This window comes from Ursus maritimus, unplaced genomic scaffold (assembly GCF_017311325.1).
Source record: "Ursus maritimus isolate PB19 unplaced genomic scaffold, ASM1731132v1 scaffold_1, whole genome shotgun sequence".
Taxonomy (NCBI): domain Eukaryota; kingdom Metazoa; phylum Chordata; class Mammalia; order Carnivora; family Ursidae; genus Ursus; species Ursus maritimus.
In genome coordinates this window covers 91,283,780-91,298,242 of record NW_024423343.1, presented here as the reverse complement: position 1 = coordinate 91,298,242, position 14,463 = coordinate 91,283,780, and the positions used below count along the sequence as shown (strand labels likewise).

Below are 14,463 nucleotides of genomic sequence, written 5' to 3'. Positions count from 1 at the left end.
TCTTTTCAACAGTCCGTGAGCTTTCTAATATTTTAAAAACTTCATTTCTACCTCAACTAAGGTAGATTCTGTTATCTACAACTAAAAATCCTGAAGGATACACACTGTGTTAAAAAAATTTAAGCCCAGTAATTTTAGGAAATAAGTTCTTGTTCCATTTATGAAAAGAGTAATTTTACATGCTCAACGTAGTCTTCAAGGTTTGCATCTGATAATTGTTCCAAGAACATAGTTGATGGACGAATGCAAGAAGATTTTTATACTAAGGGAAAAGATGAGGGATTTTTTAAGGGGGGGCCATAACTTGTATTTTATAAATTACCATCTATAAAATCCTATAATGAAGCCAACACATGCTGGAGGAATCTTTAGCTGTGAAAGTCTGTGGGTGTTTATATATATACTTTAGTGATGCTGTCTTTTGAATGGAATACAGTGAACAGAGATAAACTAAATGGTGAACTGTGTATATCTACAACAGGATAGATATTCATATGGCATATGCATAAAGTCTGTATAAAGTGTTCAAGCATTGAAACATCAACAGCTTCAAATACGCTAGAAACACATAAATGGGGGTTAAAGAGATTTATTGATTCTTAAGATGAATACAGTGCACAGTAGTGCCCGAAAAGTTTTTATTTCAGACTTGTGAATTAAAAGAGTAACTAGTAAAGACTACCAACCATGAGAAGAAAATTCATCAGAAACAAAATTGCTTCTTTCAAATTTGGAACCCCTTATAAAAGCTCAATTTTTAAGCAAGAGCTTAGTGGAGCTGCTACATATGTGCTATGGCTCCTATACGAAGAAAATTCTATATATTTTAAGATTATAAAAATTCCAAATTATTTTAGAAGAATTAGTTGCACCTCAAATGGCAGGTCATCTCCAAATTGAGTAGAATAAACACGTTATTTAACCTCTTGGAATGTACTTGGGACACTATTGTTCTGAGAACTCTGCTTTGAAGTGTTCGAAAGCCAAAGTTAGATCACAAGGGGTGTTTGGAAGAGGGCCAGGATTCTTTAATTTTGATGAGGTTTTTCAGGTTTCATGGTGTTAATGATTTCAAATGTTACTAAATTATTCTCCGCCCTCAGCCTGGAGAAAGGAGATTCCAAGTGAGTTTGAGAGAGGCAGGAGCTGCCCAGGAGAGGGCAGCATCGCATAAGGGAGACAAAGGAGGTAGCGGTTGGGCCGGCACTGCAGTGTTTGGGGAGGTTCACAGGGTTGCAGAGGAAAGAATCCAAGGGGACAGCCTCCCTGTAGAGTTAGAAATAGAAGCCAGAAAATTGCCAAAGAGAAACTGGAGCAGTGTGAATAAACATTTAATTGAAGAAATGTATAGGTGAGTAGATGACAGATCCTTGTGATCACTGTGGAGACTATTTTCTGAAGTGAGAATCTGCAAATACCTTGTGGTCTGTTAAATGCAAAGGCACTCGTGGATATGATAGGATAACATATTTAGAATGGGTGTTGTTCTGGAAAATTCCAGACTTATGTCCTCACGGAATAAAAGACTGAGACTTGGGGCTTTAGTGCCTTGTTCGGTCCCCCATCTTCTCCTGAAGAGAGAAGCTCTGGGATAACAGCTGATGGAGAAATGCTTGGTTCTGGAAGAGAACAGGTCCCTGGAATTGATGGAAGATTCTGAGGGGAAAGAAATGGGGGGAGAGATATTATCAGACAAAAGGGAAAGGGGAAGAGAATGGCTGGCTGAGCTGGAGTGGGGTGAGTCAAGAGAGAGACATAAGAGAGATGGCCATTTTAGCTGGCAAGTGGCCAAGACTCTGATTGAGGTAAGGACCAAAGGGCAGAACTGTGACCGGGTTTTCTTGACCTTTGTGCTTTTCTGTGTCTTCAAAGTTCTCTACCAAGCACTACTGAAATTGGGGTGGCGGGGGGTGGGGGGAGCCAAATAATCAGTGTTATCTTTGTGAACGCATCAAGGACAGAAGCCAGATACCTTCTGTCCTGGGTTGCCAACCTTGTCCATCACGACTTGGATCTCCTCCTTCACTAACCAATATGGAATGACTGCAGTCCTCGTCTTGGTCAAACTCCTGCAATATCATGAAATAGCAACTCAGTTATTCAATGTACTACTTTGTTGACAGAATGAGTGGTGATTTTTCTAAGCTACAGTTATACACTGTGGATTCCTTTTAAATTGGAGAAAGAACTTAGGACTAAAATAATGGGAAAAGTATCTCCTCCTGGAGCACCAGGCTCAGACAGACGTAGACATGATTAATTGCATAATCGAAAATGAAGATCAAAGCTGAAATCACATAGACATGTAGAAATTCAATATCTTATACTTTTTATTGTGTCAGCATCCAGGCTGCTAAACCGCCACAAATTCCATCTGGGTGGGTAACTAGAAAGAATCCTTTGGCCACAGCAGTGAACAGCCCCAAAGGAACATGATCTTTTCCATAATGCCTCCCTGGGGCATCATTTACAGTTCGTGAGGATGGAAATCCCTGCCCCATATGGAAGCTACAGATATAACTCTAGACTGAAAGGAGGCAGCAAAGCTGATTAAAGTTTTCACTATGACAGCTTTCTGATCTAATCACGGCATGCAACCTCTCAAGGAAGGAAAAACTTCCTTTCTACCTTGTAGAAAGTAATCATTATGCTAAGAACCATGGTTGAAAACCAGCTTGATTTATGAAAAGTAATCCTAACTCTCTAAATGAGAAGTGTTTTCTTATTAGAATTCATTGTTGTCGATTGGTTCCTTCCTTAGAAATTGTTGCTGCCGGTGGTTTTGCCCTATTTAATGTCTAGAACAGTGATTGATGCAAGTAGTAGTTAAAATATCCCCTCCTAACCCAGAAGTTACAATTAGCTCTCTGGCTTCTATTATGTGGGTGAGCCACCTTTATATGGAACTGTTGGATAAAAAGTCTTTGCCCTAAGCGCGGATGCCCGTCACACAGGTGAGCAGTCTATCACAAAGCCTCTGATATGTCATTCATTCATTCCCAATCGAGCTTGGGAATCTTTCCCACTTTGTTCATTTTAATTATCACAGAAAATACTTAAAGTAAAATCCTTTATTTACACTGCCATTAAAATGTTTTAGGTATTCAATCGTAATAACTTCGTAGTCATACCTATTACTCAGCAGTACCTGCTTTTTAAAGCATTTTCTATCTCCTGGCAAAGGTTAGGTACCCTGTTTCAGACCACCGCGGTTGTCAATGGCAAATAAGAGATGTGGGCTGATTCACCCCGATACTAGACTGTTGTGAATTTCACTGCTTGATCTCTGCATTTCAAAAATTCTACCACTATGTGGCGAATTTCTTCTCCTTCCCATCCAATTACAAAGGGGAGCAGGGGACTCTTTTTAATATATAGAAATACAAAAGAGCATCTTTAAAAATGCAGAAGAAAAAAAAATCTCCTATCATCCTATAAATAAAAAGCAAACATTATTAACATGGAAATATTATTTCCTTACTCTTTTTCCTAAGTATTTAAAAATACAGTTGCATCATACATTGTTTTATCCAGCTTTTTCACTGAAGACAAGTACAAATTACATAGCATTTTACTAAGTAAACGTTATTTTAGTGTAATTGTAAATTCTTTCCCTCAACAAATATCTATCAGAGGGTCATAACAATGTTTAGTTAACCCCATGAGTCTTACAATATAAGCCCATAATGCTTATTAGGCAGTTTTTAACTCTTCGTTATTACACATAGTGCTGCAAACATCCTTGCAATGAAGAGCCTAATTTTGTATTATTTCTTTAGAGTAAATTTCTAGATATGGAATTATTGATCCAAAGAGTATGAGCATCTTTAAGTTGTTTTACACACATTACTTTATTTTTTAAATTTTTAAAAGATTTTATTTATTTATTTGACACAGAGAGAGAGAGAGAGAGAGAGCACAAGTAGGCAGAGCAGCAGGCAGAGGGAGAGGGAGAAGCAGACTCCCGGCTGAGCAGGGAGCCCAACTCAGGGCTAGATTCCAGGACCCTGGGATCATGACCTGTGCCGAAGGCAGACGCTCAGCTAACTGAGCCAGCCAGGCGCCCCCGCACATTACTTCAGAAGTAAAGTTTACACTTACTACTTACACTCTACCAGCAGAGCATGAGGGTGTTTTACCACATCTTCGCCCTTATCAATTATCATCACTTTTCATTTTTAGTGATGTAATATACGGAATTGGTCATCTTATTGTTTTTGAATGTACCTAATTTGATTAGTAAAAAAGTTTAGAGATAGTTTCACATGTTTATTGACCACTGAATTTTTCCTTCATATATATAGTTTTTGCTTGGATCCTTAGTCTGGAACACTCTATGAGACCTCAAAATATATTTTTATGATTTCATATAATTACAGTGATTCGGTGACATTTTTCTTCTAAACTTTGGAAAACAGCAGCCCTCATATGGAAGTCTTAATACACAACCGGTTCTCACATCAGGTGTCTTTGTGGATTAATGAGCTGCGATCAGATGCAGGTGCGTGCACACCTACCTACAAAAATCCATGATGATGATGAGCATTTACATATACAGTGCCAGACACTCCTCTATGCCATTTACACATATTAGCTAATTTAATCCTCACACCAACTCAAGGGTAAGAGCTATTGTTTTCTTTTTACACACAGGCCCAGAGAGGTTAATCAAGGTCATGTAACTAGCCAATTGCAGAGCCAGGAATCAGACTCAGACTCTGAAGTCTGGTTCCAGAGCTCTTAACCCCTCTGCTTTCTTGCTACCATGAAACATTTGAAATAAAGAATCTCAAAAAAGAACCAGAAGGCACCTGAGTGGCTCAGTCAGTTAAGTGTCTGCCTTTGGCTCAGGTCATGATCCCAGGGTCCCGGGATTGAGTCCTGTTGGGCTCCATGCTCAGCAGGGAGTCTGCTTGTCCTTCTCTCCTGCCCCCCGCCCCTTCTCCCTGCTCATGCTCTTTCTCTCTCTCTCAAATAAATAAATAAAATCTTAAAAAAAAAAAAAGGACCAGAAAGAAAAGAACCGATAACCATAAGCAAAATTAAGAGAAAGGATACCAAAACCCAATTTGTAAGTTTTGCATGAGAAAAAAAATAAAAGATATGTGATACCTGTAAGTACCTGACAACAATTTCTTCCTTAGAATAAACTGAAAAACCATAAACATCGCACATACACAAAAAGGATGTACGGAATAACATATACTTTGAAGGTTATCAGGAAATGAAGACTCTAAAACAGAACAGTTCCGAATTTTCTAATTTCCTTTAGAACGCTAAATATGAAAGACTTTGATGTTCTTGGGTGCCACAAGGAGGACAACTGAACTAATGACACTCAGTCATGAGTGAAGGAGAGAAAATATTAGAATAGCACATCCCCAACATAAATGGATTTCATAAACCATTGACAATGATGCAGGAGATAACGATACACTAGAAAAAGAGTATAGAATTCTAATCTGCAAACAACAGAATCCCAAACATATAGAAGAGAAAAGAGGCAGAGAAATCATACATAATTAAATTGGGAAGGAAGATTCTCCTTAGATGAAAGGAGATTGGGAGAGGCTGTAAAGTCTCTCAGGGGGCAATTCCATAAGCAAGGCAGCTGTCTATATTCGTAAGCTAGAAAAACCTATTGCAGACAGCCAAAGAAAAGCAAGCTTTCATTCAGAGAAAAGAAGTGAAGGATGACCTTGGATTTTACCATTTAAACCCTAGAGAAAGCACGAGAGAGAAAAGGCAAGTTCAATAGTCAGAGTCTATTTCTCCCTCAGAAATGAGTTCAAAGTTATTTCAATCATAATAAGAAAAATATAGAGTGAAGGCTCAAAAAATGTTTTTAAATTGCGTGGAAAAAAATGTACTGCTCTAAAGGGATGTTTGTCCTTTTACAGAAGAAAATTACTTACACATACCATAAAAAATGAAAAGTAAATGTGTTTTCTAAATCAGTTTCTAATGCATGATCGTCGCTTTAAAGATTGGTCTCTAGTATTTTATTTCAATTACTATGTAATATTAGTAACCAAAACCAAGACAACCTTCAATGTTGTGACAAAGCGTCCTGCTGGGCGGGGTTGCTCAGCCTCACCACTACTGACATTTGGGGCTGGATAACTCGCCATGGTGGGTGCTGTCCTGTGCACTCTAGCATCACCCGCCTCTACCCACCGGATGCCAGTTGCACCTCCACCCCAGTTGCGACACCAAAAATGTCTCCAAATGCTGCCAAATGCAAGATCCCCTCCCCCCCCAGTGGAGAACCAATATACTAAAGCAACTTCGGTTGGTTTTTGGTTTTTAACCTGTTTTAAAAAGTTATAAATGGGGGCGCCTGAGTGGCTCAGTGGCTGAAGCGTCTGCCTTCGGCTCAGGTCATGATCTCAGGGTCCTGGGATTGAGCCCACGTTGGGTTCCCTGCTCAGCGGGGAGACTGCTTCTCCCTCCCCCTCTGCCTGATGCTCCCCCTGCTTGTGCTCTCTCCCTCTCTCTCTGTCAAATAAATAAATAAATCTTTTTTAAAAAAGCTATAAATGCACAAAGGAAAATATTCAAATAGTATTCAATATGCTGTTTTTTATTTTTTTAAGATTTTAAGTACACCCATTGCGGGGCTTGAACTCACAACCCCGAGATCAAGAGTCACATGCTCTACCAACTAAGCCAGCCAGACACCCCTATGCTGTTTTTTAATGTTAAAAAATAGTAATAATAGTATTAAAAATAAATATTTCCATTCTACCTCATCCCATCCCATGCCCCAAAGGAATCCTGATTTAACCATCTCTATGCATATATTTTTAAAGATTTTTAAAAAGATTTTATTTACTTATTTGAGAGAGAGTGAGTGAGAGAGAGAGAGCACAAGCAGGGGGAGGAGCAGAGGGAGAGGGAGAAGAAGACTCCCTCCTGAGCAGGGAGCCCGGTGTGGGGCTGGATTCCAAGACCATGACCTGAGCTGAAAGCAGATGCTTAACCAACTGAGCCATCCAGGAGCCCCTAAAATTTTATTTTTAAGTAATCTCTACACCCAATGTGGGGCTCGAACTTACGACCCCAACATCAGGAGTTGCATGCTCTACCAACTGAGCCAGCCAGGCACCCCCAACCATTTCTATATTTTAATTTTAATTTAATTTCAGTGTTTATCAAACTTGCATATTTTTAAAAAGTCAAATAATGGTAAAAGGGGAGCCTGGGTGGCACAGCGGTTAAGCGTCTGCCTTGGGCTCAGGGCGTGATCCCGGCATTATGGGATCGAGCCCCACATCAGGCTCCTCTGCTATGAGCCTGCTTCTTCCTCTCCCACTCCCCCTGCTTGTGTTCCCTCTCTCGCTGGCTGTCTCCATCTCTGTCGAATAAATAAAATCTTAAAAAAAAAATAATGGTAAAAAACTTTTAATGAAAAGGTCATCAGTTTCCTTCCCCACCTTTTCCCTCTGAAGTAACCACTTCCAGCCTTTTAATTGTTTCTTTTGGTATTTTCTTCCATATGTCTCAATAATACAATTGTTCTGCTATCTCCTGAGTCATGAAAACGAAATATTACCTACTGACTTTTTATTATAGTAGACAATTTCATATTCTTACACCCCATTTTAATTTTTGTTTCATTTTACTCATTTTCTTATCTATTTTTTAATGCCTAAATATTCCCAACCTCCAGTGGTTTCTCCACTTGGTTAAATATATCAGATAATATATTAGTTCCATTCATTTCCTGGAAATCTCCATTATCCTGCTTTTCTCCCCTCCCTCCCCCCAAATTATCTCAGCTTTTTGTTCCCTTGACTTGATACGTGGCTGACAACCTGGAACTTACCTTCTCCATTATACCTATGATTCTCTCTCTTGTGTTAGATTTCAGATCGCCTCAATCATGAGTCCAATTTTCCTTCTTTCTTTTTATCTATTCCCTTATTTTGTTTTAAGATTTTATTATTATTATTATTATTATTTTTTAGGTAATCTCTACACCCAACATGGGGCTTGAGTTTACAATCCCGATTTCAAGAGTCATGCTCTACTGACTGAGCCAGCCAGGTGCCCCTCTATTCCCTTAATTTAATAGGGCTCATAGTAGCTTCCTTAAAAAGTATTTGAGAAGTAAAATGCTTGAGTGTTAGTATGCCTGAAAAATGTCTTTCTTCAACTCTAATACTTGATTTATAGTTGTCTGGATATAGACTCCTAGGTTGAAAACAATTCTTTCCTCAGATATTTGAAAGCGTATCCCTCCCCTTGCCATTACTTTTCAGTATAAGTGTAGTGTACATTCAGAAAAGTACATAGATTCATAAATTTTTATAAGCTGAACACACTTGTGTAACCAGGACCCAGATCAAGTAAAAGGATTCTTAGACACAACATGAGAATTAAGACCCATAAAAAATAGATAAATTGGTTATCATCAAAATGAAAAACTTTCGTTCAATGAAAGCCATGTTACAAAGGTGAAAGTGACAAGCCAGTTCTTCCTATTGACTAGTAGAAAATATTTGCAAATCACATATCCAGAATATATAAGGAATTCTCTAAACCAACAGTAAGAAAACAAACAATCCAATCAGAAAATGGATAAAAGTTCAAACAATTTATGCTGATGGGGAATAATAAACCCATGAAAAATGTTCAACATTAGTCATTAGGGAAATGCAAATTAAAACCACAATGCGATACAGCCACGCATCTACTAAGAAGGTTAAAATAAAAAATACTGATAGTGCTAAATGCTGGTCAGGATACAGAGAAACTGGATGTCTCATTCGTTGCTGGTATATAAAATGATAGAACCACTCTGGAAAACTGACAGTTTTGTAAAAAGTTACACAGATATTTACCATATGACCCAATAAATGGATTTCTGAACATGTATCCTAGAGAAATGAAAAGGTATGTTTATACAGAAATCTATACACAATTGCTCATAGTTGCTTTATATTTAATAGCCCCAAACTGGAAACAACATAAACGTCTCTCAACAGGTGAATGGTTGAGTAAACTGTGCCATAGAATACTACTTAGCAATGTGAAGAAACTTAATACAACTTGTTTTTTATAATAATATTTTTTATTATATTATGTTAGTCACCATATATACAACCTGGATCTATATCAGGAGCATTATGCTGAATAGAAAAAGCCAGTCTCAAAAGTTTTTATGTATAGTAATTCCATTTATATGACATTCTCAAAACGACAAAATTATGGAGCTGGAGTACAGATCAGTGGCTGCCAGGGGTTAGGGAAGAGAGGAAGGTGTGGTTATAAAGAGGGAAGAGAGGGATTCCCTTGTGGTGACAATTTCATATTTTGATTCCGGTGATTCAGGGAATGAAATGTCACAGAACCAGGGGTACTTGGGTGGTTCAGTTGGTTGGGTGACCGAGTCTTGGTTTCGCCTAGGATCATGGTCTCAGGGTCATGGAATCAGCCTCCAGGGGGCTCCCCGCTCAGCATGGGGCCTTTCTCTCAGAAACAAACAAATAAATAAAATCTTAAAAAAAAAAGTCACAGAATTGTATACTCAGACACACACAAACAGAGAAAGAAAGGAAAAGGAATGTATGCAAATTCTAGTGAAATCCAAGCAAAGTCTGTGGTTTAGTTAATTGTAATGTGTCAATGTCAACTTCCCAGTTTTGACAATCTGCTATAGTTATGATAATAGTTCCCATTGGGGGAAGGGACGTCTTTGTACTATTTTTATAAGTTCCCATGATTCTATAATTATTTCAAAACAAGAAAGGTTTTTTTTAAAGATTTTATTTATTTATTTGAGAGAATGAGAACAAGCAGGGGTGGGGGGAAGAGGGAGAAGCAAACTCCCCACTGAGCAGGAAGCCCAACATGGGCCTCCATCCCAGGACCCTGGGATCATGACCTGAGCTGTAGGCAGACGTTTAACCCACTGAGCCACCCAGGCACCCACCTCATTAACTTTTAAAAATAAACAATTTCTGGCCATATTTTTTTCTTACCAACAATATGTAGTGTAGCAATTTTTTTTTTTTATAAAAATTGAAAAGGTACAAATGAGGGGTGGCTGGGTGGCTCAGTTGTTAAGTGTCTGCCTTCAGCTCAGGGCGTGATCCCAGGGTTTTGGGATCGAGCCCCACATCAGGCTCCCTGCTCCATTGGGAGCCTGCTTCTTCCTCTCCCACTCCCCCTGCTTGTGTTCCCTCTCTCGCTGTGTCTCTCTCTCTGTCAAATAAATAAATAAAACCTTTAAAAAAAAAAAAAAAGAAAAGGTACAAATGAATACACAGTGCAAAGTTCATCTCCAGTTCTCTCCCTGTAGGCAACCACTGTTACCAGTTTGTTATATTTATTGTTTATCAGCCCACAGTTTTCTATGGATTGCACCGTTTGTTACTAGTACTGTTACTGTACTGTGAGGGACTTTTTGGGGAGTCATGCATCATGGCGGAGGATGGTGGTGACTGGGGCCAAGAAGAGGCACCTTCTTTGTGGTAACCTCTGATGGATTTGACCTGATCAGATTCATGGTATTCTCTTTTTCTACCTTAACACACATGAACACAAGCTATATTTTATTATTTAGTATGGGTTCAATATTCTGTGGTGTTATGTACATACACAATGTATAAGACTCCGAGTTGACTAATTAGTGGAACACCGTCTTATTAATTGTGCTTTCAATTACTTTGTGATTACATTAAAATATATTGTAATATATGATTGTTATAAAATATTCAAGCAAGACAAATGAAGTTGTAGATGGAGTAGGTTATCCATTTTTTATTAGGTTCTTTAAAGAGAACATCTTACCTCACTGCTGCTGCTGCTTTGCAAGATTATATTTTGGTTTGTAGAAACTGTCATCATATAAGTTGGAGAAGAGTTTGTATCATGACAAATGTCAAGCAATGATTCAGCATGTCTTTCTGCCAAAAGAAACAGAATAATGTGTTTTGATAAGACTCATCTCCATCAATTTCATAGGAAGATCCAGCTCTTGGTTCTAAAATCAGTTCCATTTTGTCAAAGATTTTCCTAAAATCGTGGTCTGGGATCCTGATGAAGCTTCAGGCAATGATTTTCACAGGAAAGGATGTGAGGACAAGAGTCCACAGAATGGATGGGTTTTTGTTTATTTAAAAAACAAATGTTAGGCAAAGTTGCCAAGTGAAACCCTTAACAAGGGGCTTGGAAATTACATTTATTCTATGGTTACCAAGGCCAGGCATATTTTCTGTCTAGCACTTGAAGCCACATTGAATTGGCAGAGTTCTGAACACCAAACGGTGAACTCCTGTTTAGTTTCTGAGGGACTGTGCTCCCATATGCATCCCCTTCCTGCTATCGCGACTTCTTCAAATAAGGGCAGACTCTTCAATGAAAACTTCTTCCTCTTCCAGTGGCTCTTCCATTTATTTTGTAACTGACACAAAATTGCACATGGTTTATCTCTACTCAGATCCTCCATTTCTTACTCCTTGAAATTGTCTTCTGCCTCTATTCTGTCATTGAAAATTCACACTTCCTTACCATATCTGCTTTGCAACCTCCTTTCAAGTTGGCATTTTCCCATTCCTTACTTCTTGCAACTCTCTCCCAGTTCCCTCATCTCTGTCTCACTGCCCTGGGTCCCTATGTGCCCACCACTCTCTAACTGTGGGTATGCCTCCTCAGCTCAGCCCCTTGCAATCCTCCAGTGATCTTATCCACTTCCAGATCCTCATAATCTCCTTTTTGTAGTGAACTCCCAAACAAACATACCAACTCATCCCCTCCCACAGCCCTGTCCTACAGAGCATCGCTACTTGAAAGTCCCAAGGTTCCAACAAATGCAATGCTTTAGAACCCATTACCTTCGATATTCTCACCAAACCAGAGTGGTCTTCTCTTTTGTTGATTGTCTTTCCATCTCCCCCCTTCCCAGGGCTGAAACTTTGGAATCATATTGATTGAACTCTCTTGACTTTTGTCTCCGTTGGCTTTCCATCACTAAGTTCTGTGAATTCTTCTATGTCTTTGCTCAGACTCTTTCTTCCCACCTATATTAAACCTTGTCTCTTTTTCTCTTCCTTCCAAATCTTTTTTTAAGAATTTATTATTTATTTTTAGAGAGAGAGAGAGAGAGAGAGAGAGAGAGATTGCAAGCAAGCAGGGGAAGGGGGAGAGAATCTTTCAAGCAGACTCCCCACCAAGCAAGTACCCTGAGGTGGGGTTCGATCCCACAGCCCATGAGATCAGAACCTGGGCAGAAACCAAGAGTTGGACGCTCAACCAACCGAGCTACCCAGGTGCCCCTCTCTTCCTTCCAAATCTTATCTAGCATTTAAGGACCATGGTATGTCCCTTTTCCCCTTTCAAGCTCACAACAAGCTCTTTCTCTCCTGACTTATATGATGTGTCCCTGACCATAATGAACTTTCAGGAGTTTGGACCATGTCTTAGATTTCTTTGCATCCCCCAGAATACCTAGTCGTGGGCCTTGTATATAGTCACTGCTCAATAAATTGTTGTTGCCTTGATATCTTTAAATGAATCCATAAAATACATGTAGAAAAAGAAAGATTTCTAATAAGACTTTTCAATAAGGGGAATTTTGAAAGTGGAATTGGAGTATTTACCTGGTTTTGGCATAGAATTCATTAGAATGTCCAGTAACTGCTGTTTCCTAAAACTTTGTATTTGTGACACATAATGTATTGCTGATTTTCCACTAAAATCACAGAGTTTAGGATCTCTAGGAAGAATAGAATCAACATCAAAGATAATTTAGTTAAATCTATTGAAAAAAACCAATATGAGAAGAAAAACGTTGACATCAAATAAATAAAAGTAATCACATAGTTTGGAGCTGACAATAATAACTTCAAAATGTATGAGAGAGAGACAATTTTTCAAGATTTTTAAGTAAAAGGAGTATGCTGTATATCTTATTCCCACTCCCATCCTAAAAACATTCCAATATTTGCAGAAAATGTCCAACTTTGGGCAAAAATTTTCATAGTTCTTTAACGATGAGTAAATCAAGTAAAAATTGAAACATCCTGGTAAACTGTTGTCTTATCATTCCAAATAGCTGACTTGATTGATTTTTTTTCTTTCCAATGATTTAGCTAACTGCTTACTTTCTTGATAGCTCTAACTGCTATCCGCTAGCTTTTTACCATACAAAATAGTATAATGGCATAGAATCTCTCTTTAAAATTAGGCTGCTATATTTATTTTACAGGCTCTGGTTGAATGGAGCGATCTTGTCATAAAATCGCTCTACATGTTCTTTTCTTTTCTCTTTGCCCTGCTCTGTGATTGTTAAGCCCAACTGACTGAATTTAGCACTCCTTCAACAGTACAAATATCCTCTCTATGTTGTGCTGAATCCTAGGATTAGACATCAGCTCAGAGAGATCCAGAAGGTAAATGATGAGAGCCCTATCGACCAATTATGGTGAGGGAAACAATGATTATACTTGCTTCGCTAGCCACAATCTGGGACAAGAAGCATGTTAGTCATGGTCTCTAATGTAACAGCTCTGAATTTGAATCTCCTTATTGCTATGCGACAGGGTATTGTTTTATCATCTGTAACAAAAATCTCTTTTCTCCATCAAAGATCATGATTTAAAAAAATAGCATAGGACCAAGAATCAGGGGACAGCCACTGCCTTGATATGTGGCTGTAAGCAAGTCACTTAACTCACTGGAAATTGAGTTTGCTTGTTTGTCTTGATTAGTGTTTCTCGATGTGGCATTTTCTGATTGCCTGTTTTCTGGACCCCACTCCAGGCCTATTGAACACCATCTCGAGAATGGTGTCTGGTAATCTCCATGTTAAACAATCTCTTTAGTTGTTTTTTTTTTTAATAATTTTTTATTGTTATGTTAGTCACCATACAGTATATCCTTAGTTTTTGATGTAGTGCTCCATGATTCATTATTTGCGTATAACACCCAGTACTCCATGTTTCTTAACACTAAAGTCTAAGGCAGCTTCAAACTTCTATTTTTATCCCACTATACTAACTGATCCTTTTACAATAGCTTGTGTTCTTAACTATACTTTTGTTCTTGAAGTTCCCTTTTCCTCTTTTATTTCCAAAACAAAATTCACATGAAATACTGAGAATGAACTTGGGCCATCTGTTCTTATTTGATGACAAGATATCTAGGTGACAGCATTAGGAAACCGAAATTCCAACATGAAAAACTGTTTATTAACCCTCTGATTTTTTTTTAAAACTAATTGTTTACTTCCCTTCCTCCTAAAGAGCATTTTGGCATATAGTAATTTTTAGATAACTAGAAATCACTACTACAAATTGCTTTTGATAATTGACAATGCTTTCTGAAATAATTAGTAACATCTCAGGGGTAGGGAGTTGTATACTCAAGAAATATTCGACCTCCTCATAACTACCAAAAGAATATTTAAACAAATAAAACCAATGGTCAAAATCATAAGAATACTAGATAGCAACATCT

General features: G+C 38.3%; 1 protein-coding gene across 5 annotated transcripts in view; it reads right to left on the bottom strand.

The window, feature by feature from the left end:
* MAP3K19 (mitogen-activated protein kinase kinase kinase 19) overlaps positions 1–12,627 on the bottom strand; it is a 47,220-nt gene extending 34,593 nt beyond the window's left edge. For all 5 annotated transcript variants that reach the window (XM_008695844.2, XM_008695846.2, XM_008695847.2 and 2 more), the window contains exons 1-3: positions 12,606–12,627; positions 10,798–10,913; positions 1,973–2,069 (exon numbers count right to left, since the gene is read on the bottom strand). In XM_008695844.2, the coding sequence (XP_008694066.2) occupies positions 1,973–2,069; positions 10,798–10,913; positions 12,606–12,627 (235 nt within the window). The remainder of the gene's footprint in view (positions 1–1,972; positions 2,070–10,797; positions 10,914–12,605) is intronic.
* Between the last annotated feature and the right edge of the window lie 1,836 nt (positions 12,628–14,463).